The 12,457-nt window shown below is 46.3% G+C and overlaps 1 protein-coding gene across 2 annotated transcripts; it reads left to right on the top strand.

Annotated features, from left to right (window-relative positions):
- The first annotated feature begins 8,560 nt into the window (after positions 1 to 8,560).
- NMB (neuromedin B) lies at positions 8,561 to 11,812 on the top strand. 2 transcript variants are annotated; one of them, XM_077873211.1, is made up of 3 exons: positions 8,561 to 8,825; positions 9,441 to 9,613; positions 11,538 to 11,812. In XM_077873211.1, the coding sequence occupies exons 1-3, from the start codon at positions 8,663 to 8,665 to the stop codon at positions 11,670 to 11,672; spliced, it is 471 nt and encodes a 156-aa protein (XP_077729337.1). In that variant the 5' UTR covers positions 8,561 to 8,662; the 3' UTR covers positions 11,673 to 11,812. The 2 variants fall into 2 exon arrangements, with proteins under 2 accessions (XP_077729337.1, XP_077729331.1); XM_077873205.1 differs by having other exon boundaries at positions 8,569 to 8,825; positions 11,533 to 11,812.
- Positions 11,813 to 12,457: the final 645 nt, after the last annotated feature.

Raw genomic sequence — 12,457 nt, 5'->3', positions numbered from 1 at the left:
TTATGTTTCCTCATGAGCCATGGAGAGCATGGAAGCAGTCCCCCATTCGTAAAATGGCAGAAAATTGCTACTCTCTCCATGTTTTCCCTCCTTATCACCTGCAGAGGATGGGGTTAACTGCTTGGCCTAACTGTCCTGGCTCTGTTTTGGTAGCAACCTTTCTAGGACTACTCTGGAGAAGTAGTGTGCTTTGCTGCTCAAGGCTGGGATCCTGGGCTTGTTTGTCATCCTCACTTGCCTGAGTTATACTTGTATCCTCAGCCATCCAGATTTCTCCTCTGTATATACTTACACAGTTAAACCATTAAGTATTTTCCTCATTTGCATATTTTCACACCCCGTTTTGTTTTTTCTCCTTTGCTGGATGCTCTCGTTGGAAGAAACAGCTAAATTTTAGAAGTAATCAAACCATTCAAAAGTATTCAAATTATTCTACTAGTCAAATAAAGATTATTTTGGGAGAGAGGTTTTATGTTGTTAGTTTTTCTATTGTCTGGTTTAGTGCTAAAACCAGACTTAAAGCTGGGCAGTTTTTTACCAGTAAATGTGTTTTATTTTATTTTTATTTATTTTATTTTTTTAGTAAATGTGTTTTAAAAGCTCATAGAGAATGCAAGGCATCCCAGAGATGTTCAGTTTGGTGTTTTAATAAAATTGTAAGCTCTTTGAAATTTGGCTGGGCTACTGGGAAGTTGGGATGGCTTGCCCATTGTGAGTGCTGGGGATCGAAGAGTATGAGGATTGATAAAACTTCAAGTAAGAACTTGATCATGGGATTGTCTCTTGGCTGTGACTCCTCCACCATTATCACTCCCAACCAGGAAGTCTCTACAGGTTATTGGCAAATGCCCATCCTCACTCCTAGTTCCTGTCTCTCTGTTCCCTCCGGACATTTCCACTTGATTGTCCTCTCTATAAATTTAAGCTCAGAGCAATTCCTGCAAACTAACCCTCCAGATTTCACCGTTTCTTTGAAGGAGTATTCACCTAGATTCTTTCATATTCCCACCATATGTAGTCAGTCACAAACTCGACATGTACCCCTGTCATTCCATCTCATTGTCATTGTCTGACTCCAGAAACAGTCAGTGGTTCCCTTTGCTTGGGTACTTCTATGTTTCAGCTTCCCTGCAGCGTGCCAGTCTGTGTCTGAGATCATTTCCACTCATTAATCAATTGTAGTACCCCGTTTACTTTAAGAAGCATCTTTTGGGCCATCTTATATTACCTACATGGGAAGTTTGGACTTTGAATTCAACCAACATTAAGCACCCTGTGGTATACTGCTGTATCTTCACTTATATCCCACTTGTCTGGGTCTCACTTTTTGCACAGAGTAACTGTCCATCTTTCAGCGTTTGGAACCTATGCTATTTGTGTAAGTTTGTGGATATGGCCTCAAGTTCCCCCATCAAATGGCAAGCTTCTCCTAGGCAGGGGCCCTGTTTTATAGGCAGTGTACTCTGTTATCCCAGTAGCATCTAACAGCATGTACTAAATGTTCTGTATGATGATGCTTGGAACCAGAAGCAGTTACTTAGGGTATCATTATTCTTTTTTTAAAGATTTTATTTATTTGAAAGAGAGAGAGGGAGGGAGGGAGGGAGAGAGAATGAATTGAGGGGAGGGGCAGAGAGAGAAGGAGAAGCAAACTCCATACTGATCAGGTAGCCTAACACAGGGCTCAATCCCAGGACTCTCAGATCATGACCTGAGCTGAAGTCAAGACACTTAACCAACTGAGCCACCCAGGCGCCCCAGTAACTTCAGTAGAATTATTGTTAAGCTGTTATTCTGAGGCAGAGCATATGAATCATTAAACTCATTTGCCCTTTCCTGGTATTTACTAAGTACATTATCTTGGTCTTGCCAAATTTGAATCTGTAAACTTTTTCTCCCGTGATTTCATTTTAATAGCATGTTCCATTTTTAGAATTTTTTATGTTAATCCTGTTTTCTGGGGTGCCTGGGTGGCTCAGTTGATTAAGCATCTGCCTTTGACTCAAGTCATGATCTCAGGGTCCTGGGATCAAGCCCTGCGTCAGGCTCCATGCTCAACCAGGAGTCTGCTTCTCCCTCTCCCTCTACCCCTCCCTCCACTCATGTTTTCTCTCACTCTATCAAATAAATAAAATCTTTTTTTAAAAAACCTGTTTCTGCCTTTTTATGTGTGTCCTCAGGCTTTTCCTGGATTCTCTTAATGGGAAAAGTATTGGTGTTTGTCTCTTTTCTTAGAGTGTCCCAGGCTTCTCAGAGAACCTAGGCTTAAAATAAAGGTACCTGGGTAGCTCAGTCGGGTAAGCATCTGACTCTTGATTTTGGCTCAGGTTGTGATCTCAGGGTCATGAGATAGAGCCCCACATTGGGCTCTGCACTCAATAAGGAGTCTGTTGGAGATTTTCTCTCTCTCTCTCTCTCTCTCTCTCTCTCTCTCCCTCTCTCTCATAAATAAATCTTTAAAAGAAGAAAAAGGAATAAAGGCTCTGTGATCCTTAAATGCATTGCTTGGTCATTTGCTTTAGTGTGTTACCAAGTCCATACAGCACCTAAGAACAATGTGTGGGATTATCTCAGCATCTGAGGACACCTTTCTTATAACATTTATCATTTTATTGAGCTTCTAGAATGATCCAGCTGATTGTAGCTGACTCAGTAGATTGTCTACCTTCCTCAAGATGCTCCATCAGTGGGACAGCCTATTCAGACTGTTTCCTGGCAAGGTATATTTTTGTTACAATTCTCCCTTACTAGAACTAAGTAATATCAGATAGACTTTTAGAAATAAACAACAAATATGACCCTTTGCACACAAGTATTGGTGAACCTGGGTGTAGAAGGAATTCTGTGTAACCAAGAAATATTAAAGACTAGAATATGTAGGAGTTAGGGGAACAAAAAAAAAAAAAAAAAAAAAGGACAATGCCTTCTAGATGTCATGTAGCATTCCAGATCCTTAGAATTTTTTCCAGCCTCAGCTCTCAACAGAATCCATATTCTTGTACCCTTGACATTGGTCACACTGTACAGACACCTAATCTTCACTTATGCTGGTCACTTTGCCCAGAGTGCCTGCTCACTCCTATACCTGCTGAAAACTTATTCAGCAGATGCTTTTATTGAGCATCTACTCTGTGCCAGATTTTGGGCTAGCCCCTGGGGATACAAAGATACAAGGAACTGCTAGGAACTCAGTGCCTTAACCAGGGCAACATGTAAGTCGTTTTCTTCCACATAGAACCATAAGTGGAGTGATAGATACATAGAGAGCTCGAAAAAAGACTGTTTCTTAATTCTCAGCTAAACTCTTGAGTGTATAGTGCTTCCCACACAGTGTTGCCTGGACTTTGTGTCCTCTTTAACAGTGCCCTCAGAGTGATCTGTCTTATGTGTGTCCCATACCCTGACCAGTTCCTTGAAGGCGGTAAGACAAAGCCAACCTCTGGTTCATCCTTGTGTATCTTCTAGTCCTTTTATAGGGCTTTGCCCATTTTAGATTTATTTATTAATAAATTGTTCCAAAAGGATTTGTTCCAAAAAGGATTTGGAGCAGCTCACAAAGATACATCTAGTACTATATGATAAGATACAAAATAATTGAAGAATCTAAGGTTGAAGTCAGTGTGGGAAGAAAAAAGGATGAAGTCAGAGACGAGGTTAGTGCCCACAAGACACATCAAACAATTCTGCTGTCTGCTGGAGGAGATCCATGGTGTTAATTCTCACCTCCTTAGGCGCTAATGTAAAGAGGGAAACCGTGATTTCTGTGCCATATGGAATGGGCATAAAATGGAATTAACAACAAAAAACGTTATAATGATACCCAAGGACCAAGAAATTTCTCTCCTGGGACCTCACTGCAAGGGCACTGTATGATGTCATGCAATAATCTCTATATTAAGTAGCCTAATGGTCTTCATAGAACTGTTTCAGAGAATGTTCCTTTAGTGTCAAGTATGGTTCATCAGCTTCTGCAGAGAGCCACCTCACAAAACACCAGCTACCCATCTAATCAAGAACCTCCAAGCACCTTTCGTGTAGAACAGTTTCCTTGATCTTTCAAAATTCATTACTTCTTTTTAAGAAACCTAATCTCATACCTCTTCTCCATTCTCACAAACTCTCTCTCAGGTCTATTTTATCCAACCTCCATCTTCACCAGCTAAGAATGTTTTATCTTGCTGTTTCTCAAGTTTGTACTATAAAAACAAGTTATTTCTTTCTCATATACAATTATATTATTATATTGAATGTGACTTTCAAACTATAAATCCCTATTCTACCAATCTTGGGAGTTTCTGGACTGGTACCCACTCTTGATTAAGAATCATTTCGCTGGAACCCTTACTTTAATTGGCCAGTTTATTTAGATTGGTAAGATGTGTTCCAGCTTTACATTAAGGAGTCTAGTTAATAGAATTTGTACTCAGGATTTATGTCAGGCAACTAAGAAAATCACTAGCATGAGGCTTGATCAAAGGGGTCAGCCTGACAACTTAAGTGGAAAAAGACTGCTATAGAACTTGTTTCTGGGAATTGGTCAAAAGGTGAGGTAGATATGCTGGCCTTTTAGTTTATCAAACAACTCACAGTGTAATAGGCATTTTGTTGACTGTTGCGTCAACACCCCAACTTTAGTGACTGTCCAGAGAATCTTTTCTTTCCCCTGTAGTGGGCTTCAGATTTAAAGCAGGCTTCTGCTTTCCCCAGGACCCAGGTAATAATTTTGAGTACTTAGAATTTGTCATGTGCTCCGCTAATTGCTTTTGAAATTATGACATATTTTTATTTTCTCTTTAGTCTTCAAAATAAACTCTATTTTCAGGATCCCTGGGTGGCGCAGCAGTTTGGCGCCTGCCTTTGGCCCAGGGCACAATCCTGGAGACCTGGGATCGAATCCCACATCGGGCTCCCAGTGCATGGAGCCTGCTTCTCCCTCTGCCTGTGTCTCTGCCTCTCTCTCTCTCTCTCTCTCTCTCTCTCTCTCTCTGTGTGTGACTATCATAAATAAATAAGTTGAAAAAAATTAAAAACAATTAAAAATAAAATAAAATAAACTCTATTTTCAAAAGAGAAACCAGAAGTTAAGAAATTTGTCCAGGGTCTCCTGGCCCGTGAATGGATGGCACAACCACACCTCGAAGTGTGTTGCTCTTCTCATGTCACAATGTTGGGTGTCAAAACCCAGTCCTTGTATCTTTATGATATCTAATGAGACTCTTTCATTTGACATAAATCCCACAACTGCAGGGTCCTTGGGAATTTTTCAGAGACTCTAGATATTTCTTCTGTGGACTTGCTCAGATTAGCAAATCTGTTAGAAATAGTGAAATTCTCAGGCAGATTTCCAAGCATTTAAACCTCTTTAGAGTTTAAAGAGTATTAATTTCAGTTACTGAATGTCCCCTGAAATACATGACTATCCCACCCAAATAATTATGAATGCTGGGTCCGGGGCTCATCACTCTCTAAGGCTTTTATAAGTTCCCTGAGCATCTGTGCCATTTAGCTGAGGAACAGCTGCTTAGCTCCCTTACCCACTAGTGGGATTGTCATCACTTTCTTGATAGATGTAGGGATTTTCTCTCTCTCTCTTTTTTTTTTTTTTTTTTTCAAATATTGCCTTAAAAATATTTTGTGTTTTGGCAATTTCAGTTTCTGGTACATTTCTTTATTAATGGTGAATGTTCTGGTTTTCTAGCTAACTCTTATGTGTTCCCTCTGACTTTGGGAAATTGCATCCTATATCCCCAACTCTCCTCTTGAAGATTGAGCTATTTCTCTGATTGTCCAGTCCTTTCCCAAACTAAAGAGCAGGACTGAGATATCTCAGGATGTTTCTCTTCATCTCATCCTCCCAGCCCACACAGATGGAGATCTGGGCTCAAAGGTTTGCCAGGAGAGTAATTTTACACCATTCTTTTTTGAGCAGCTCTGCATTTGTTATTCCTTTTCACCAGACGTATGTCTAATTTAAATTTCTGCTTTTGAATTCCTCTGTTGTCCTCTGCACTTTTCATGTGTGTGAAGTCCACTCTGGTTTTCTCCATTTGTGTGGTTTCTCTGCAACTAACTTGCTTTGTACTTGAGTTAACTCACCTATAAAATGGGCATACTACTAGTCTTTACTACATCAAAATAGTGTTGACGATCAAAGGAGCATGCCCTAAGTACTTTTGGAAAAAACAACAAAGATTCAGTTGTGAAAAAATGTTACTTATAATTGATTTCAATTTAATGAAAATAGAGCGAACAGTAACATGTGTCCTTTATTTCAAGCAATCTGTGATTAAAAACCATGGTGCAGCTTAAATGTTTTGTTGCTGTTGGTTATAACAGGGTTTGCCATGTATCTTTTTTGTGGGGGGGGGGCATGTATCTTTCACCTCTTAATCATCTTTAGGATTGACTTGTGAATCTTATGTAGATTTCCTGTGGATATCCTTGAGACACCTGAGAAGGGCCCAGTGTAAGCACTGGAGAACTTCCCTGGGGGCCTCCACATGATTCACTGCCAGTCTTCCCAGTGGGATGGAGGCCCTTAGAATTCCCTTGCCATAACAGTACACTTGGGAAACAGGCAGTGGGCAGCTGAGCTCCTCGCTCTAAACTCAGAGCCTGGCACACTCCCTGGGACATCCAGCTTGGACATCCAGCTGCTACCCTGCTTCTTCAAGGTCTTCAGAGGCCCCTCACTTGTTGTGCTAGCCTAACAGATAAAATGATCCCACTGGGGGCTCCTGAGGTCAGTTCTGGAACTATGGTTGGAGCTGTGAATCCAGCCTGTGACAGAGGAGACTTGGCTGGAGTATAAATGAACTGGTCAGAGCAGAACCCAGAGACCCAGGGTACCCTGCAGAAGTGAGGACAAACTCTAAAAGCACTGCCTTCTCCCTTTCTCCCCTGAGAAATCTAAACCAACTTGATGTTAACACTTGAGATGGTTGGTAAATTGGGAGTGGGTATGTTTTAGGGAAATAGCATCTGCCCTGCATGATTTTGGGGGCCTGACAGAGTAGTCCAAACAGACCCGAAGTCTGATTCTAGTGTCAGTCTGAGCAAGTGACTCAACCTCTGAGCCTGTTCCCAGTTATAAAATGAGGGTTAAACCTACCAAATAAGGTTTCTTCAAGCATTTAAGTGAAGCAACACTCAATACCAGCTCCTGTGTGTTGCCATTAATTTCTACATCTGTGAGCCAGAGGACAGGGAGACAGGGAGGGGGTCACAAAGGGAACGATTATTATGGGAAGGTGATAAGAGCTATATTTGTACACCATGGCTGAGCAGTGAGAATGCAGAGGTGTAAATGCCAGAGTGGGGGATGAGAAGCTAGGAGACTGGAGGAAAAGCCAGGGCCAGAAATGGAGTGTCCCTCTCCTGTGTGTCATGCACCTAGGAACTCAACATGATAACCAGCCTCTCCTAATTCACTTTCCCTTTTAGAGTGGTGATCCATAGAGTTAGCAGGCCTTGCTGAGCTAGATACATGAAAGGGTAATAATACCAAGTACCATTATTGAGCCAGACTGGGAAGTAGGTTCAGTCACAGCTAAACCATGCAGTGTTTCAGGGAAGAGCCCAGAATCCCAGGGTTGGTCTGCACCCCACTCCTTCATCATTCATTCCTTTGGCACTGTTTCCCCAGCGAGATGGTAAACTCCCTTGAATTATCTTGTTTCCTCTCCTGTGCCTAGCATGGTGCTCCTGAAGGTTGGTGTTTAGTGAACATTTAAGCAAAACATTGAGGCAAAAATAAATGTATTATTCTGGAGCACAGCGTTTTACTCATTAAGTGATGGCAGTGACCCAATAGTTCTTTCCAAAACAAGTCTGGACTTGGGAGGAGGAGAATGCTGGTTGTGAGAGGGCAATCCTATAGGACTGCTCCTTCCTGCCACAAAATAATTGTGCTAAATGTAAAATTATTACAAATAGGGTAATAGTTATTACTATTTTACAGTTGAAACTGAGGTTCAGGGGAATCGCACAATTTGTATATGAACTCCTGGTCTGGTCCCCAGAAAGCTGCCTCCTGCCCAAGTGGTATACAGCGTTCATTCCTGGGGTTGGGGGTACTCACTATCTCACCATCCATCATTCTGCACTGTCAGCTGGAGCACCTGCTGTGGTTTCTACACCACCTGGGGAGTGCTGGCGGTGAGAAGGCAGAGAGCAGAGTGAACATGGGTCACATTCCCTAAGAGGGAGGGGCTGGCAGGCATTTTTATGGCTCTCCTGGTGCTTGGCACTTTGCGGGGCACTGTAGCGCGAGGGTCCTCAACCCTACTCTTACAGAGGTTCCAAAGCGAAGTAACCACTCGTGGGCCGAAAGCCAGTGGGAGCAGCGAGGCGGTCACCGAGGAAACGGGCTTTGCCCGGGGTCAGGGTCCTCGGCCGGAGGGTAGTGGGCGTGGACGCCAACGCCCAGTAGTGGAAGCAGTGCCAAGGCGGGCGCGAGAGCGCAAGCGCGCCGCGCGGGGGGTCCTGCGGGGCGGGGCGTTCTGGGGGCAGGGCTGGGGCTGCTGCGAGCGCGGGGGGCGGGCTCCTCCGGACAGGCTCCGCCCCACCCCCGGGGCGCGGGTTTAAAAGGAGGAAAGGAGGGCGCCGCGGCTTCGGCGGCTGCGAAGTGCACAGGGGTTGGAGGAGCGGCGAGGCTGTAGCCATGACCCTGCGGGCGGGGGGCGCTCGGCTGCTCAGCGGGCTGCTGCTCTTCGCTCTGCTCGCTGCGGCTGCCGGGGCCGCGCCGCTCAGCTGGGGTACCCCAGAGCATCGCAGCGGGGCCATCAAGATCCGAGTGCACCCGCGGGGCAACCTCTGGGCCACCGGTAAGTCTTCGGGACCCGGGCAAGCGCCCCTCACCCTGCTCTGATCCCATTTTCTTTCTCAGGCCGTTTCTCGGCCGCGGACACTCGTGTCTGCGCTGGTGAGGACCCTGGAACTTGTCTAATAGATGGAAAACTTGACACCCAGACACATCACTCAGCCAGTTAAAGCAGAGCTGGGTCTGGATCCTAGATCTGCCTGCCAGCCAGTGCCCCTTGCCTTAGGCAAGTCTACTACTGAGTCTTCCAACCTCTGGTGTGTCTTCTCTTTGCACCTCGCCTTCCAGACAATTCTTCACTCTCCACTTTCCTCCTTGCCCTTGCCTTGTCCCTCTTGTAAGCAGGCAGCACAACTGGCAGAGCTTCCCACTGGCCCTTTGCCATCTAACCTCCTTCCAGCTGTACCATCCTCTCCATCATCTCTTCCTGTTCAGGAGAAGCGGCGGTACAGGCTTTGCCACCACCCAGGGGTGTTTGTGTCTCCTTGAGGAGGAGGAGGAAGATTGATCGGGGATCTTCCCAGCATGAGAACTGAAAGTTGGGAGAGGTGGGGAACTTTCCCACTGGGATAGAATCCTTGCTCCCCAACTTCCTTGTGCCTTGGCACCACCTTTCTAGGTCACTTCATGGGCAAGAAGAGTCTGGAAACCCCCAGCCCATTCCTCTTGGGGACAGCTTCCCACGTCTCCCTGAGGGACCAGAGACTGCAGCTGAGTCATGATCTGCCCAGGATCCTCCGTCTAAAGAAAGTTCTGGGCATGAGCCTCAGTGGGCCAGCACCTCAGCCCCAGGTGAGCCAAGCTCCAACATCAGACTCAGGAGAGGCCCAGCCAGGGCTGCTCCTGGTTCCAGCATTGGGCATAGCGTGTGACAGCCCCCCAGGGTGTGATGGGCCTCAGAAAGCCAGGGATTCCAGGCTCTCTGTGTGATCCAGAGTCAAAGGGAAAAGACTTCAAAGAAAAGAAGCTGACCTTCCCAGCAAACCTAACAGAGCAAGAAGTAGGGAGAAAGTTCCCCCTCACCCAGACCCCAGTCTAAAGTCACAGCCTAGGATTAATTAGCCAGCCTCTTGCAACGGGACCTTCTCCACACCCTCCCTGACTTGCCCCACCCCAGCTTCCACCTTTGCTGTACCTTGTTTGTACTTGTGGCTACAGCTGGGATCCGGAGGCCCAGAAAGGAGAAGAGTCAGCATCGGAGACAGAGTCAGACCTTGTTCACCTTGACCAGCACTCTTCTCAGTCACTCATCTGCCTCAGTGACCCTCACTGCAGGGTTTCTCAACCTCAGGACTCTTGACATTCAGGGCTGGAGAATTCTTTCTTGTGGGGGCTGCCCTGTGCATTGGTGGAAGTTTTATTTTTTATTTTTAAAGACTTTATTTATGAAAGAGAGAGAGAGAGAGGCAGAGACACAGGCAGAGGGAGAAGCAGGCTCCTTGCGGGGAGCCTGAGGCAGGACTCTATCCCTGGACCCCAGGATCATGCCCTGAGCCAAAGATAGACACTGAACCACTGAGCCACCCAGGTGCCCTGGAGGTATAGTGTTATCCCTTGTCTCTACCCACTAGAGCATCCTCCCCACCACCACCCCATTTGTGACAATCACAAAAAACCCCAAAACAACACCAAAAGAAAGGCCTCCAGACTTCGCCAGAGCTCTTCTCGTGAGAGGGAAGGGGAGGGAGCCCAAATTACCCCTGTTTGAAACCACTGACCTATGACATTCAAGACCTGAAAGCTAGAGCTAAGCCAGCTTTAGTGTCTAGCCTGGTGGAAGGGCAGTTCCTCCATTCCCTGCTCCTGATGCTGTCCCCATCCCACACCACCTTCCCTCATACTTTGTTACTGTGCTCAGAAGGCAGGGTAGTGTGGTAGAATGTGGGTTCTGGTGACAGCATGCTAGCCTCATAACCTAGCTGTTTAGTAGTTGTGCGACTTTAAAGGCCTATCTTCCTCATGTATAAAATGGGGATGATAGCACCTATCTTGTATTAAATGAGACCATTTGTGTCATGTCTTCAGCATGATGCCTGGCACGTAGAAACCACTTAGTAAATAGGAGCTGTTGCCGGTCTGGGAGCTCCCTGGGAGCACCTGTCACAGACTCACCTTCATATCCCCCACTGTGCCCAGCATATAGTGCATGTATTTTCAAAGAAGGGAGGGGCATTTCCTAGAGATGGTCCAACGCCAGCCCCAGTCAACCTCCCGGGCCCTCCCTGTGCACAAAACCACCAGCACCTGGGGACCTCAGATATAGGGACCAGGAGCTTCGGCTAGCTGAGTCTGAAGGGAGGTGGTGTTACCCTGGAGCTGTTGGTCATGCAGACCAACTAGCGAACCTCAGAGGAAGCAGTACATACCTAGCCCGGGGGGGTGGGGCTTCACAAGTGAGGTCTGGGGCAGAGCTGGGGGTGAAGGAGTGAAAACGCTGACACTGGGCTAGATCCAGGCACATATGTGGACTTTACTTCCACGATTTCCTTGACTGTCATGACCATTCTGAAGTTGGGGCTGTCACTCTGAGATAATCGGTGCCCTGACCCTTCCCAGGCTCTTCTTCAGAGAGAAAAGTGCTGGGGTAGCCTGCCTAAGCTAAGAGCCTGCCCCTGCCTACCTCCGTGGATGCCTAGCATTCAGGAACAATGGGACACCCCTATCATTTGCCCCCTCTGCCCAGGTCAATTCTTCCATCTGTTCCCCTTCAGGACAGGAGGATGCTGATGCAAATGCTGCAGAAGGGAGGCTGGTAATGAGGAAGAGATGCCCACGTGACTTAGACTGTGCCCATCCAGGGAAGGTGCTGAATGGGACCCTGGCAGTGGCCCCATCTGGAAGTAAAACCTGAGCTCAAATGTCTGTTACTATGTTACTCTGATTTCGGTTGTGTCGCCAGGAATATTCCCGATGCAGACACAAATTATGTCCCTGCTGTATTTCTTGCTTCCCTGTTGAAGTTGTGAATAAAACCCTTGCTCTTAAGTAGAATGTCTGGTCCTCTCCTTCCTGCCACGTTTGAGGGCATGGGAGGGAAGGGGCACTGAAGGACAGGATGTCCAGTGAGATGGGGCTGGCTCCAGAAAGCCAAGACAACTTCATGACACCAGCCTACCCAGGACTCCTGTTCAGTCGCTCATTCAGCAAGCAGGTACTCAGCACCTGTGGTATGCACCAGGTCCTGTGCCAGGCGCTGCGCTCTTACTCTCACCCCTGCCACGTACTGCGTACTGGCCTGTGTGGGGAAGCTGCCTCCACTACATGATGGGGTTTTGCTCACCCCATTCCGTTTCATCCCCACGCCACGCTTTGAGGGGAGTTCCCCAAGCCTACAAGGGAGTGAGCCGAGCTAAGTAAGATTCAGACCTCACTGCTTTCTCTCTTCTCTGGCCCTGGGTAGATTTGCCACATTTAGCAAATAAAAATACAGGACACAGTTAAATTCTCATTTCATAGAACAATTTTTTCATGTGAGATATCCTAAGTATTGCATGGACATATTTGTACCAAAAAATTCATTCGTTTATCTAGAATTCGAATTTAACCCAGCATCAGTGGCCTTGACCCACTGATCTGCAAATACTCGGTCGCGAAACGGGCGCGTATTCGGTTCCTGATGAGGCCCCGCCCAGAACT

Source organism: Canis aureus, chromosome 2, assembly GCF_053574225.1.
Source record: "Canis aureus isolate CA01 chromosome 2, VMU_Caureus_v.1.0, whole genome shotgun sequence".
Taxonomy (NCBI): domain Eukaryota; kingdom Metazoa; phylum Chordata; class Mammalia; order Carnivora; family Canidae; genus Canis; species Canis aureus.
The sequence above is the reverse complement of the archived record's forward strand: the minus strand, read 5'-3'. Positions and strand labels throughout refer to the sequence as shown.